The sequence below is a fragment of the Bombina bombina genome, chromosome 5 (genome assembly GCF_027579735.1).
Source record: "Bombina bombina isolate aBomBom1 chromosome 5, aBomBom1.pri, whole genome shotgun sequence".
Taxonomy (NCBI): domain Eukaryota; kingdom Metazoa; phylum Chordata; class Amphibia; order Anura; family Bombinatoridae; genus Bombina; species Bombina bombina.
In genome coordinates, this window is record NC_069503.1 from 1,028,596,274 (window position 1) to 1,028,612,735 (window position 16,462).

At 41.6% G+C, this 16,462-nt stretch overlaps 1 protein-coding gene across 1 annotated transcript in view; it reads right to left on the reverse strand.

Annotated features, from left to right (window-relative positions):
- The window catches only part of NUDCD1 (NudC domain containing 1), a 637,137-nt gene that overhangs the window by 461,857 nt on the left and 158,818 nt on the right, over positions 1–16,462 (reverse strand). The window contains exon 3 of the mRNA XM_053715288.1: positions 1,537–1,722. Within this exon, the coding sequence (XP_053571263.1) occupies positions 1,537–1,722 (186 nt within the window). The remainder of the gene's footprint in view (positions 1–1,536; positions 1,723–16,462) is intronic.

Below are 16,462 nucleotides of genomic sequence, written 5' to 3' on the forward strand. Positions count from 1 at the left end.
AAAAAATGTTTACCGCCAAGTATGACGCACCACAAACTGAAAAACATTTTTTGCGGCAAAAACATCCGGAACGAAACTCGAGCGTCATAGATGACGTAACCTCATGAAAAGACTCACCGCCAACTAAGATGCCGGAAATGCTGAATTTGCGTCAACAAACGTAATTTTTCGCGCCAAAAAAGTCTCGCGCCAAGAATGAAGCAATAAATTATAGCATTTTGCGCTCTTGCGAGCCTAATACAGCCCGCAATTTAGAAAGAGTCAATTTGAAAACCTCAGGTAAGTAAAACATTCTTTTTTTTTTAAACATTTCCCAGATATGAAACTGACAGTCTGCAAAAATGAAATATACTGATAAATCTGAATCATGGCAAATATAAGTACAAACATATATTTAGAACTTTATATATAAAGTGCCAAACCATAGCTGAGAGTGAGTGTCTTAAGTAAATGAAACATACTTCCCAAAAGACACCCATCCACATATAGCAGATAGCCAAACCAGTACTGAAACGAGAATCAGTAGAGGTAATGGTATATAAGAGTATATCGTCGATCTGAAAAGGGAGGTAGGAGATGAATCTATACGACCAATAACAGAGAACCTATGAAATAGATCCCCGTTAGGAAGACCATTGTATTCAATAGGTGATACTCCCTTCACATCCCTCTGACGTTCACTGTACTCTGTGAGAGGAACCGGGCTTCAACATGCTGAGAAGCGCATATCAACGTAGAAATCTTAGCACAAACTTACTTCACCACCTTCATAGGAGGCAAAGTTTGTAAAACTGAATTGTGGGTGTGGTGAGGGGTGTATTTATAAGCATTTTGAGGTTTGGGAAATTTTGCCCCTCCTGGTAGGATTGTATATCCCATACGTCACTAGCTCATGGACTCTTGCCAATTACATGAAATAAATAAATGATATATATATATATATATATATATATATATACACACATACATATACACACAGACATATATACATACTTTTGCTAAGCTCATTCAATTTTTGTCGTCATCCTGTGTGACTATAAGTGATGTCTATTTTTGGTGTGCATGCCTCACTGACAGAATGTTTCCAACAAAAAGAATGACTATTTGCATCCCCTGTGTCTGGTGTACATTTTATGGGAAGAGAGAACTCATAATACATACATGCTGAACAACTCCTTTTATATTTAGTATAAGCTTTCATATTAACTTTGACCGTTTGAATCCAAACAGGACAATGGAAAAGCAGAGACAGATAATGTTAGAGAATAGTATCACTTATACATGAAAACCCAGTTAATTTAATCAGGAAACTCTAGTCTTTAAATGCTTACTAACCAAAATGCTCAACCTCTGAATGGTTTCCCCTTGTGAACCATCTTGAATGAATTGTGCACCTTTTAAACTAAATAAAGAGACATTGTCAGCGCATGCAGAGTCTTATAACAGAGACTAATTTGAGAATTTCTATTGGTAACCAATTAACGTAAATTAGTAAGAACATAATTATAAAGTGGCACAGCAGTATAAAATACTAACCTCCCACTTTCCAGGTGTACTGTCACAATGCTTTCCAGTTCTAATGAGATATAATGACCCTGTTCCATCTGAGAGAGTCACGATTGTTGCAGATGTAAAATGCATGGAAGCACACAGGCATTTCTCACAGGCGCTCATATCGCTTGGAAATCTAAAAACCTCGATTGGTTTCCCCATGGCTGTATCCTTAATGGAAAATAAATACATTGATAAATATTTTCAGTTATATAAAGCATATTAAGATAAACAAGAAGGCATTTATACTAAGGATGCCCCAAAAATAAATTACATAATTATTGAAATTTCTATATGTTGGTTTACTTTCCTAAGTAAACCTCACCAGTGAAGTCTCTCTCTTTAAATAGAGGACTGACAGAAAACCTAAAGCCTGAAACTGACCTTAAAAGGGATACGAAACCCAAGAAGCAAATTAGAAAGTTGATTAAAATCACATGCTCTTTTTTTTTTTTTTTTTTTTTTTGCTGTTACTTATCCTGGCAATACTTGCCAATTATATATCTCAACCTTATAGGTTATTTTGTCTGCAAAACAGTAGTTGGTTCTCTGCCCTGTATAATTATTATATACTTTGCCTACATTAGTAACAACATGTAATATGTTCGTAGTGAAAAATTGATTCTATGCTTTAATTTTCATTTGTTCTTATCTTCTTATGTGAAATCACCTCATATAGTCTATGACTCTAGTTGAGTACATAAATATTTAATGATGTATATGATTAAAATCTTATGTGACAAGTCAATTCACTATTTATTTGTTCTCCTTTTTTGTTTTGATACAAGTATATTATATCCCTCTTGTTGAATTGTCTTTACATGCCAGGAAGTCCAAAAGGGGCTTATAATAATTCGAGGGATATACATCTTGTACTTAACAAAAAAGGAAGGAAAAAGATAAAAATGGAAAAAATTAGGTGTTATATTTTTGGTTTTCTTTAGGTATGCAAACCATAGCTTTTTGTTGTACTTGAGCTTTAGTTTAGCTTGTTTCAGAGTACTTTTGTTTGAGCAAGCTCAGATAGTACATTGTGAGGTATTATTGTTATTTTTCTGTGCTGTAAAACCCCTGTACTGAACGTGAAGTATCCTGTGTATACCTGTAATGTTTGCCTGATCACCTTAATAAAAAAATTAAAAAAAAAAAAAAAATCACATGCTCTACCTGAATCATCAAATTTGCTTTGTTCTCTTGGAATCCTTTGTTGAAAATGATACATAGGAAGGCTCAGGAGCTTTTGATTAGTGGCTGCACATATATGCCTCATGTTATTGGCTCACCAAATGTGTTTAGCTAGCTCCCAGTAGTGCATTGCTGCTTCATTAAAATCAGATGATACCAAGACAATGAAGTTAATTAGATAATATAAGTAAATTGGAAAGTTATTTAACCCTTTGAGTGCTAAGCATTTTCCCACCTGGGTGCTAAGCCGATTTACGTTTTTTTTTAGATCCCCAAGACTTACACCGTTGGGAAGGTTAGGCGATTACCTTTCCAACGGTGGGTCTTGGGGGTCTGTAGCTGCTTAGATGCCTGAGATCCAGGCTTCTAAGCAGCATGCCCTCTTTCCCTATACTTTTTATTGTAAATTTTTAATAAAGTTGCGCGGTGACGACACAATGCAAAACGTGCAATGCCTGTCACTATGCAGGCCCGATCGCTGGGGTAGGAGCGGGTGGGAGCCCCCAGATCTCCCTCAAAGTGAAAGAGTGCTAGTGACGGCTCTGAGCCGTCGTTAGCAACAAAGTGGGAAACAACTGTGACGGCTCAGAGCCGTCGTTAGCACTCAAGGGGTTAAACTTGTATGCTCTATGTCATAAAATAAATGTTTTAGGTTTCATATCCCTTTAAAGGTGAAAGGGAACAGATGGGTAATCTTACAATTAATTCTCAAAATAAAACGGTTACATGCCACCTCCATGAAAGCAAGCCCTTTGGAAGTGCTACAAAAACTGAAGCTGAATTATTGATGCTTTGGAGCTATTTTATTACTAGTGTTCTGGGGACACTGGCTAAGATCAGTGGCTTTATTAAGAGGATTGCTTCAACCAAAAATGTAGCTTGAGATCAGGTTTTTTTTGAGTTTTTAAACAACAGAATGACCCCAAACATTCATCAAAATCTACACATAAAAATGGTTGTGGGTGCACAAAATAATGAGCCATCTCGGGAATCCAACTAAAACCAACTTGTGGTCTGAAATAAAGAGGATACTTTACAAGTGTAAACCTATGACTACCAAGGACCTTGAAATGTGCTGCATAGAGGAGTGGTCCCAGATTCCTCAAAAAGACTTCAGAAAGGGTCTCAAGGCTAAATATTGTTTGTAGTGGTGTCAAAACTTTTAAAACCCATGTTTTACATAAAAATAATATATATTATAAAAAAAACATACTTCTGAGATTGTTTTGTGATTTAGAAATGGCTATGTTAATATGAAAGTATGCATTGTTGTGTTTATTATTTGCTATTACACTTTTGCTTAACAGCTTCAAGTTAAGAAAAAAACCAGCAACTGTCAAGCCGCACCACTCTAGCTGTTGCTAGGGGCGCTGCGTCTGCTACCCTGCTCATTGTCAGGGGCTGTGTCGTCTCCTGTTGCGTGCGGCGCTGATGTCATCACCCCATGCTCCTCTCTCTTAAGCTGGTCGGGATCCCCTGTGGTGCGAATCCTGCGCCTATGTAAGTTGCTCTCTAACAATCTTTCACTGCCCAAGTATAGGTGTTACTTTGTGTGCTCCTGGGTATGATAGATTACTGTATTCTGTATTGCTATCATTAATGAACTCTGCCTGTCTGACTACTCTGCTTGCTTAACCCCTAAAATACTGGATTGCCATACTGTTGCTGAACATTGCCTGTCTGACCACTCTTCCTGTTTATCCCTTGAACCTTGGACTGCCTTACTGTTGCCAAACCCTGCCTGCCTGACCATTCTAGTGGTTTACATTTGAACTGCCTTACCACTGGTTTCTCTACCTGTTACCGTCAAAGGCTATCCTGTTGTCTTCAGTCCTTCATATGGTCTACCCTTGAACTACCTAACCGTCGATTCCCTGCCTGTTGCCGCCAAAGACTATCCTGCCTATAGTGAGTACCGCTTTCCTCCTCTTGCAAACTTTCTCTGCTCTGGGATATTCCTTATCATTCCGGCTTGACGCCGGGATAACAAGACTACTAGCCAAGTTCAGTCTGATAGTGGAATATCCCACAAGCATTACATTATACTTGGGCCATGGAGCCAGAAGAGGTAGCGAGAGCAGTTTATCTTCAAGGACAGATATTGGGAACCCATATCCAAACTAGAGGCTATAGCTGCTCAACTCTCTTCACTAGCTGCAGCGAGGAATACCGCTCCTGTTGTTGTACTGCCAGTCTCTGCTCCTACTACTGCGGCTTCTTCCCCTGCTTCTGGAAGTATACCCCGGATACCATTGCCTGATAAATATGAAGGTACTACTGATTGTAGGGGTTTTCTTAACCAGTGCAGGCTGCACTTCAGCAATAATCCTCACACCTTTCAGTCTCAACAGTTAAGGGTCACCTTTATCGTTTCCTTACTAAAAGATTAGGCCACAGTCTGGGTCTCTCCCCTTTTGGAACAGAACGCTCCACTCCTGAACGATGCTGATACTTTCATTTCTGCATTATCTACTGTGTTTGAGACTTCTGGCCGTACTTCTGCTGCAGAGTTTTCCCTCCTGAATCTCCGCCAAGGCAAAAGGACTGTGGCACAATTTGCCATTGAATTTCGCACCTTGGCACTTGAGACCACTTGGGATGGCAGTGCTCTCAAGGCAGCCTTTAGGAGGGGTCTGCATGAACGCATCAAAGATGAACTCCCTTATTGTGATGTTCCTTCTTTCTTGGATCACTTTATAACACTTTGTATCAGTCTAGACTCTCGCTTCCAGGAGAGACAAGCCGAGACAGAACTCTGAGAATCCTTCCCTCCCTCGTCCTTCTATTTGTCCAGTCTCTGCAGTATCCTCTACCCCTTCAACATCTCCAGCTACCCCAGTAGAGGAACTCGGAACTCATGGATTTTTCCTTCTTCAAACCCACAAAGTCTGAAAGACAGAAGGAGATTGAGACTATGCTTTTATTGTGGCTCCAACTCACATTAACTACGAAATTGTGACATTCGCCCGGGAAAAGCCAATGCTTAGAGGATGACTCTGGGGTACTTCTAAGCATGATCACTACTAAATCCCCTCACTCCTCTTGGATTCTGGTACCTGTTACCCTTACCTTCCTTCAGAACTCTGTCCACACTCAAGCCTTCATTGATTCCGGGGGAGCTGGAAACTTTCTGGATCACCGTTTTATGATTCAAGCTAGGTTGCCTCTTCTGCAGAAAAGACATTGTCTCAAAATAACTACTCTGGATCAGGGTTGATCCATTTTGACAGCTACAGTTCAAGGTCATTCATTCCCCAGCACATCCTGTCATCCTTGGCTTTGAATACACAACCCACAGTTCGACTTGGCTAAAGGACAACTGGCCTCCTGAGGTACCTCCTGTTTCAACTCCTGCCTTGCTAAATTTGTCAACGATGTCTTCCGTGACCTCCTCAATCGCACTGTCATCGTCTACATGGATGACATCCTTATTTTCTCTTCCACTCTGGAGGAGCATCATAAACACATGAGACAGATACTTCAACATCTCAGAGACAATTATTTGGTAGCCAAACTTGAAAAGTGTGAGTTTGACCAAGTTCAGATCCAGTTCCTTGGTTATGTCATCTCGAAGGAAGGTTTTCCCATGGATTGTGCTAAACTCACCGCAGTTTTAGAATGGCCTCAACCTTCTTCATTAAAGGAATTACAGAGATTCTTGGGGTTCTCCAATTATTACCGCAAGTTTAAAAAGAACTTTTCTCAAACAGTCGCTATACTGAATTGCCAAAACATAACAAAGACTGTAAACATTGGCCTCCTGAAGCCAATAATGCCTTCTCTTGTCTAAAAAAAGTTTTTTTCTTTTCTGCTCCTGTGCTCTGCCATCCTGATCCTGACCTACAGTTCACTTTAGAGGTTGATGCCTCCGAGATAGGGGATGGAGCAATTCTAATTCAAAGGGTTCTGTTAACCTCCAAGTCGCACCCTGTAGCCTTTTTCTCTAAACGCGTTACTCCTGCTGAGAGGAATTACGATGTGGGTAATCGTGAACTCTTAGCCATTAAGATGGCCTTGACTGAATGGCGTCATTGGTTAGAGGGCACTGCCAATCTCATTCAGATTCTCACCGACCACAAGAATCTGACTTACCTAGAGACTGCTCATCGAATCAATCCTCGACAGGCCAAGTGGGCTTTGTTCTTTTCTCGTTTTAACTTTGTGGTCTCTTATCTTCCTGGGACCAAAAACAAGAAGGCTGATGCTCTTTCCCGTCAGTTTCCTCACTCAAGTGATTCTTCTTAAGCTCCTATTGAACACATCATACCTCCCTCCTGTGTGGTTGCACAACTGAATACCACCCTTCTTCAAAGACAGCAACCCGCCCACTCTATTAAACCTCCTGAAGCCCCTGTGGCTTTGGTTATCCTTTTTTGTACCTTTGAACCTACACACTCCTGTGCTATCCTGGCCTCATGGTAATAAATTCTCAAGACATCCTGGTTGACAAGGAATTTGAAACGTCTTTCCCAACATTTATGGTGGCCTACTATAAAGTCTGACGCTCAGGATTATGTGAAAGTCTGCACAACTTGTGCTGCCAACAAAACTCCCCGATCCTTGCCTCCTGGCTTGCTCCAACCATTGCCCATTCCCAGACAACCATGGACACACAACAATAGACTTCATTGTGGACTTCCCTCCTTCTGACCACCATACAGTTTTCTGGGTTGTGGTGGATCAGTTTTCCAGACTGGCTCACTTTGTAACCTTAACAAAACTGCCTTCTGCCCAAGAATTATCCTCTCTTTTTCTCTTGCATGTGGTACAACTTCATGGCATTTCTGCGAATATTGTTTCCGACAGAGGTCCACAATTCATCTCTACTTTTTGGAGAGCCTTTTGTAAGTTGACTGGAACCACTGTTTCCTTGTCTTCTGGCTACCACCCCCAGACCAATGGACTAACAGAGTTAACCAGGATCTCGAGCCTTTGTCAATTCTCTCCATACAAATTGGTCTGAGTTGTTACCCATAGCTGAGCTGTCAAGAAACACTCATTGGCACTCTTCTATTCAATGTTCTCCATTTCAAGCCACAGCAGGATATCAACCTCGAGTCTTCCCTCTTTATGCTCAGTCCACTGGAGTTCCTGCTGCAGACCGACACGTTGCTGAACTCACCACTCATTGGCAACGTATTCGCTCTCAGCTACATTCAGCTGTCTCTAGATACAAGAAGTTTGCTGATCATCATAGAGCTTCTGTACGTGCCTTCTCGGTAGGTGAACATGTTTGGGTAAACGTGTTACTCGACATATTTGTCTACGTCACCCCTGTCACAAATTAGGGCCTAGGTTTATCGGTCCTTACAAAGTCCTCAAAACACTGTCTCCTGTTGCCTACAAAGTGGCCTTGTCCAAAACCCTGTGCATACACCCAGTCTTCCACATCTCACTACTCAAGCCTTACATCAAAAAAAGATATGCCCGACTCAGTGCTTCTCCGATCCTGGTCCATGGAAACCCTGAATATGAACTCCAGATACAGGCGCAGACAACTGAAATATCTTGTACATTGGAAGGGTCATTCTGTGGCGGATCACTCCTGGGTTTCTGCCCGTGATGTGCATGCTCCATCTATGGTCTCCAAATTTCATGCTGCTCATTCTTTGAAGCAGACTCTGGTTGCCGGAGGGAACCCTTGAGAGGTGGGCTATGTCACGCCGCACCGCTCTAGCTGTTGCTAGTGGCACAGCGTCTGCTACCTTGCTTGTTGTCAGGGGATGTGTCGGCTCCTGTTGCGTGCGATGCTGATGTCATTGTCGCAGGCTCCTCTCTCTGAAGCCGGTCGGGATCGGATTACTGTATTCTGTATTGCTATATCTTTAACGAACTCTTCCTGTCTGACTACTCTGCTTGCTTAACCCCTAAAATACTGGATTTCCATAGGATTTCCATAGTGTTGTTCAACATTGCCTGTTTGACCACTCTACCTGTTTATTCCTTGAACCTTGGACTGCCTTACTGTTACCAAACCCTGCCTGCCTGACCATTCTAGTGGTTTACCTTTGAACTGCCTTACCACTGGTTTCTCTACCTGTTACCGTCAAAGGCTATCCTGTTGTCTTCAGTCCTTCAATTGGTCTACCCTTGAACTACCGAACCGCTGAATCCCTGCCTGTTGCCGCCAAAGACTATCCTGCCTATAGTGAGTACCGCTTTCCACATCTTGCGAACTTTCTCTGCTCTGGGATATTCCCTATCACTCCGGCTTGATGCCAGGTTAACAAGACTACTGGCCAAGTTCGGTCTGATAGTGGAATATCCCAGGAGCATTACAGCAACATAAGACTGTCTGGCCCATATAAAGAGTTTCCTTTTTGGTGAATGTTCTTAGGGGTAAACTAAGATACATTTATCAAATGATTTTATTCCTTACCAACAAAATAAAATCAGAACTGCCATACATCAATGGTGCAACTATGATCCACATCACAAACTACCTCAAACTTTGTGAGGAGTATGAAACACAACCTTCCTCCTCCTCTTTAATTAGTTTGTTTTGTTTAATATGTTAAATGTATCCATTGGCATTGTATACCCCTACTTATGAAACCAGCACAATGGAATTTGACAGCTATTTAGAAATAGATAATAACAATTACATAACATGTTTGTATTGATTTGTAGAGAGCACCTAGAAAAACGCTAATACCCCCTATCATCTCCAAATAATAATGTCCCAAAGGACAAATGTGCCAATGTGCTTGCATACCAAGGTGCATGATAAAAAAATAGAAATTTTATAGCATCTCACTTAAAAAACAAAATGATACCTTACAAATAAAAATGCCTCATATATGTACCTATAGTGGACAGCCTTAGTAACAGATCAGCTACCACTAAACTAACGAAACAGCATTTTGTCAATTTAAATAAAAAAGGAAATTTATTCTTACCTGATAAATGTGTTTCTTTTACGATATGACGAGTCCACGGATTTCATCCTTACTTATGGGATATCGCCTCCTGGTCAGCAGGAGGAGGCAAAGAGCACCACAGCAGAGCTGTATATATAGCTCCTCCCTTCCCTCCCACTCTAGTCATTCGACCGAAGTTAGGAAGAGAAAGGAAAAGCCAAAGGTGCAGAGGTGACTGAAGTTTAACAAAAATAGAGACCTGTCTTAGAAAATGGCAGGGTGGGCCGTGGACTCGTCATATCGTAAAATAAACAAATTTATCAGGTAAGCATAAATTTCCTTTTCTTTTAAAAGATATGACGAGTCCACGGATTCCATCCTTACTTATGGGATACAATACCAAAGCTATAGGAAACGGATGACAGGGAGGGACAAGACAGGAACCTAAACGGAAGGCACCACTGCTTGAAGAACCTTTCCCCCAAAAAAAGCCTCAGACAAAGCAAAAGTATAAAATTTGTAAAATTTAGAAAAAGTGTGAAGAGACGACCAAATTGCAGCCTTGAAAATCTGTTCAACAGAAGCATCATTTTTAAATGCCCATGAGGAAGCCACAGCCCTAGTGTAATGAGCCGTAATCCATTCAGGAGGCTGCTGTCCAGCAGTCTCATATGCAAAACTGATGATACTCTTCAGCCAAAAAAAAAGAGAGGTAGCCGTAGCTTTCTGACCCCTACGTTTCCCAGAAAAAACAACAAATAGAGAAAATGAGTGACGAAAGTCGTCTGCAAGTAAAACTTCAGGGCACGGACCACGTCCAAGTTATGTAACAGACGCTCCTTCTTAGAAGAAGGATTAGGACACAATGAATGAACAATTTCCTGATTAATATTTTTGTTGGAAACAACCTTAGGAAGAAAACCAGGTTTGGTACGTAACACTACCTTATCGGAATGAAAAATAAGGTAAGGAGATTCACATTGTAAAGCCGAAAGCTAAGAAACTCTGCGAGCAGAATAAATAGCATCTAAAAATAAAACTTTCCAAGAAAACAATTTAATATCTATGGAATGCATAGGTTCAAACGGAACCCCTTGAAGAACCTTAAGAACTAAATTCAAACTAAAAAAAGGAGCAATAGGTCTAAACACTAAAAAGGCTTGATTCTAGTCAGAGCCTGACAAAAAGATTGAACATCCGGAATATCTACCAGACGTTTGTGTAGCAAAATAGATGAAGCAGAAATGTGTCACTTTAAGGAACTTGCTGATAACCCTTTTTCCAATCCTTCTTGGAGAAAGGATAAAATCCTAGGAATCCTAATCTTACTCCATTAATAGTGATTGGATTCGCACCAATAAAGATATTTGCGCCATATCTTATGGTAAATCTTTCTAGTAACAGGCTTACGTGCCTGGATCAAGGTATCAATGACCGAATCAGAGAACCCTCACTTAGATAAAATCAAGCGTTCAATCTCCAAGCAGTCAGCTGCAGAGAAACTAGATTCGGATGATGGAAGGGTCCCTGGATGAGAAGGTCCTGCCTCAATGGAAGCTTCCACGGTGGCAGAGAGGACATGTCCACCAGATCGGCATACCAAGTCCTGCGAGGCCACGCAGGAGCAATGAGAATCACTGAAGCCCTCTCCTGTTTGATCCGAGCAATCACCCGGGGAAGGAGAGCAAACGGTGGAAACACATAAGCTAGGTTGAACCACCAAGGCACTGCCAAGGCATCTATAAGTTAGTCCTGAGGATCCCTGGACCTGGATCCGTATCTCTGGAGCTTGGCATTCTGACAAGATGCCATAAGATCCAGCTGTGGTCTGCCCCGTCTGAGAATCAGGGTGGCAAAGACATCAGGATGGAGTTCCATTTCCCCCGGATGAAACGTCTGTCTGCACAAAAAATCCGCTTCCCAGTTGTCCACTCCTGGAATATAGATTTCTGACAGATAACAAGAGTGAGCCTCCGCCCACCAAATTATCTTGGATACTTCTTTCATCGCTAAGGAACACCTTGTTCCTCCCTGATGATTGATGTAAGCCACAGTCATGATGTTGTCCGACTGAAATCTGATTAATTTGGCCAAAGCCAACTGAGGCCAAGCCTGAAGCGCATTGAATATTGCTCTCAACTCCAGAATATTGAATGGAAGCAGAGACTCCGACCGAGTCCACACACCCTGAGCCTTCAGGGAATTCCAGACTGCACCCCATCCTATTAGATTGGTGTCCATTGTCACTATCACCCATGAGGGTCTGCGGAAGCACGTCCCTTGGGACAGATGATCCGGAGACAACCACCAAAGAAGAGAGTCCCTTGTCTCCTGATCCAGATTTATTTGAGGAGACAAATTTGCATAATCTTCATTCCACTGTCTGAGCATGCTCAGTTGTAGAGGTCTGAGATGAAAACAAGCAAACGGAATGATGTCTATTGCTGCCACCATCAATCCATTTACCTCCATGCACTGAGCCACTGATGGCCGAGGATTGGACTGAAGGGATCGGCATGTATTCAGAATCTTTAACTTTCTGACTTCCGTCAAAAAGATTTTCATGGATATAGCGTCTATTTAGAGTTCCCAGGAAAGGAACTCTTGTCCGTGGAATTAGTGAACTCTTTCTAGATTCACCTTCCACCTGTGAGTCCTTAGAAAGGATAGAACCATGTCGGTATGAGAATTTGTCAGCTGATAAGACGACGCCTGGATCAGAAATTCGTCCAGATAAGGCGCCACTGCAATGCCCAGCGGTCTGAGAACCGTCAGCAGAGACCCTAGAACCTTCGTGAAGATCCTGGGTGCCGTGGCCAGCCCGAAAGGGCTTCTTGGGTTGCTTACCCTTGTTCCAAGCCTGGTTGGGTCTCCAGGTCGACTTGGCTTGAGGATAAGTCCATTCCTGTTTAGCGGAAGAGGAAGGGGGGACTCCTTTGAAATTACAAAAGGAACGAAATTTACTCTGTCATCCCCTTTGCTTAGATGTTTTGTCTTGAGGGAGGAGATGACCCTTACCTCCCGTAATATCAGAAATGATTTCTTTCAAATCAGGCCCAAATAGGGTCTTTCCCTTGAAAGGAATAGCCAGAAGCTTGGACTTAGAGGATACATCTGCAGATCAAGACTTTAACCATAGAGCTCTTCGGGCTAAGATGGAGAATCCCGAACTCTTAGCCGCTAATTTGGCGATCTGAAAGGAAGCATCCGTAATAAAAGAATTAGCCAGCTTAAGGGCTTTAATTCTGTTTTGTATTTCCTCTAAAGAGGTCTCAGTTCTAAAAGACTCTTCTAGAGCATCAAACCAAAAAGCAGCCGCAGTCGTGACTGTTACAATGCAGGCCGCCGGTTGCAATAAAAACCCTTAATGAACATAGAGTTTTTTTTAAGAAGACCCTCCAACTTTTTATCCATGGGGTCTTTGAAAGCACAACTGTTCTCAATAGGAATAGTTGTACACTTTGCCAGGGTAGAAATAGCTCCCTGCACCTTAGGGACCGTCTGCCAAGAGTCCCGAACGGTGTCAGCTATAGGGTACAAATTCTTAAAAATAGGGGAAGGGGAGAACGGGATACCTGGTCTTTCCCATTCCCTTGTAATAATTTCCGAAATTCTCTTAGGAACCGGAAACACATCTGAATAAGAAAGGACCTCTAAGTATTTGTCCATCTTGCTCAATTTTCTGGTGGGACCACAATAGAGTCACAGTCGTCCAGAGTCACCAAAACCTCTCGCAGCAAAAGACGGAGGTGTTCAAGCTTAAATCTGAAGGACATGACATCCGAATCTGTCGGGGGAAATGCACTTCCTGAATCAGACAGTTCCCCCTCAGACAGGGCCTCTCTACCCCCCAATTCAGAGCCCTGGGAGGGTACATCGGAGATAGCCATCAAAGCATCAGAAGTCGCAGAGACCACGTGGGCCTCTGTCCTACTGCATTTGCCTTGTTAAACGGGCTACTTAGATAAAACTTCTGTAAGGGTGGATGACATAACTGCAGCCATATCCTGCAGAGTGAATGAGGCAGACGCAGTCTAAGAACACGGCGTCGCCTGTGCGGGCGTTAAAGGCTGTGACACTTGGGAAAAAAGTTGCGGCATACCCTGAGTCTCATCAGTCTGAGAAACATCATTAGATATATTTGCATTAAAGAAAATTTGTTCTTTAAACTGTAAAGCCCTCTCAGTACATGAGGGACAAAAAGGAATAGGGGGTTCCACATTGGCATCTAAACACATAGAACATGTACTTTCCTGAAGGCCAGCCATGACAAAAAACAAGTAATAGCAATATTGGTTGTGGTACTGTAATTAAAAAATAAAAAGCAAGAACTTTGAAAAAAAATTTGAAAAACTAGTGTACTGTGTCTTTAAAGATAAAACTGTATAGATTGTAATGCTCTGCAATAAAACATAATTTATGTAAGAACTTACCTGATAAATTCATTTCTTTCATATTAACAAGAGTCCATGAGCTAGTGACGTATGGGATATACATTCCTACCAGGAGGGGCAAAGTTTCCCAAACCTTAAAATGCCTATAAATACACCCCTCACCACACCCACAAATCAGTTTAACGAATAGCCAAGAAGTGGGGTGATAAGAAAAAAAGTGCGAAGCATATAAAATAAGGAATTGGAATAATTGTGCTTTATACAAAAAAATCATAACCACCACAAAAAAGGGTGGGCCTCATGGACTCTTGTTAATATGAAAGAAATGAATTTATCAGGTAAGTTCTTACATAAATTATGTTTTCTTTCATGTAATTAACAAGAGTCCATGAGCTAGTGACGTATGGGATAATGACTACCCAAGATGTGGATCTTTCCACACAAGAGTCACTAGAGAGGGAGGGATAAAATAAAGACAGCCAATTCCTGCTGAAAATAATCCACACCCAAAATAAAGTTTAACAAAAAACATAAGCAGAAGATTCAAACTGAAACCGCTGCCTGAAGAACTTTTCTACCAAAAACTGCTTCAGAAGAAGAAAACACATCAAAATGGTAGAATTTAGTAAAAGTATGCAAAGAGGACCAAGTTGCTGCTTTGCAGATCTGGTCAACCGAAGCTTCATTCCTAAACGCCCAGGAAGTAGATACTGACCTAGTAGAATGAGCTGTAATTCTCTGAGGCGGAATTTTACCCGACTCAACATAGGCAAGATGAATTAAAGATTTCAACCAAGATGCCAAAGAAATGGCAGAAGCTTTCTGGCCTTTCCTAGAACCGGAAAAGATAACAAATAGACTAGAAGTCTTACGGAAAGATTTCGTAGCTTCAACATAATATTTCAAAGCTCTAACAACATCCAAAGAATGCAATGATTTCTCCTTAGAATTCTTAGGATTAGGACATAATGAAGGAACCACAATTTCTCTACTAATGTTGTTGGAATTCACAACTTTAGGTAAAAATTCAAAAGAAGTTCGCAACACCGCCTTATCCTGATGAAAAATCAGAAAAGGAGACTCACACGAAAGAGCAGATAATTCAGAAACTCTTCTAGCAGAAGAAATGGCCAAAAGGAACAAAACTTTCCAAGAAAGTAATTTAATGTCCAATGAATGCATAGGTTCAAACGGAGGAGCTTGAAGAGCTCCCAGAACCAAATTCAAACTCCAAGGAGGAGAAATTGACTTAATGACAGGTTTTATACGAACCAAAGCTTGTACAAAACAATGAATATCAGGAAGAATAGCAATCTTTCTGTGAAAAAGAACAGAAAGAGCGGAGATTTGTCCTTTCAAAGAACTTGCGGACAAACCCTTATCTAAACCATCCTGAAGAAACTGTAAAATTCTCGGTATTCTAAAAGAATGCCAAGAAAAATGATGAGAAAGACACCAAGAAATATAAGTCTTCCAGACTCTATAATATATCTCTCGAGATACAGATTTACGAGCCTGTAACATAGTATTAATCACGGAGTCAGAGAAACCTCTATGACCAAGAATCAAGCGTTCAATCTCCATACCTTTAAATTTAAGGATTTCAGATCCGGATGGAAAAAAGGACCTTGTGACAGAAGGTCTGGTCTTAACGGAAGAGTCCATGGTTGGCAAGATGCCATCCGGACAAGATCCGCATACCAAAACCTGTGAGGCCATGCCGGAGCTATTAGCAGAACAAACGAGCAATCCCTCAGAATCTTGGAGATTACTCTGGGAAGAAGAACTAGAGGCGGAAAGATATAGGCAGGATGATACTTCCAAGGAAGTGATAATGCATCCACTGCCTCCGCCTGAGGATCCCGGGATCTGGACAGATACCTGGGAAGTTTCTTGTTTAGATGAGAGGCCATCAGATCTATCTCTGGGAGCCCCCACATTTGAACAATCTGAAGAAATACCTCTGGGTGAAGAGACCATTCGCCCGGATGCAACGTTTGGCGACTGAGATAATCCGCTTCCCAATTGTCTACACCTGGGATATGAACCGCAGAGATTAGACAGGAGCTGGATTCTGCCCAAACCAAAATTCGAGATACTTCTTTCATAGCCAGAGGACTGTGAGTCCCTCCTTGATGATTGATGTATGCCACAGTTGTGACATTGTCTGTCTGAAAACAAATGAACGATTCTCTCTTCAGAAGAGGCCAAAACTGAAGAGCTCTGAAAACTGCACGGAGTTCCAAGATATTGATCGGTAATCTCACCTCCTGAGATTCCCAAACTCCTTGTGCCGTCAGAGATCCCCACACAGCTCCCCAACCTGTGAGACTTGCATCTGTTGAAATTACAGTCCAGGTCGGAAGAACAAAAGAAGCCCCCTGAATTAAACGAAGGTGATCTGTCCACCACGTTAGAGAGTGCCGAACAATCGGTTTTAAAGATATTAATTGATATATCTTCGTGTAATCC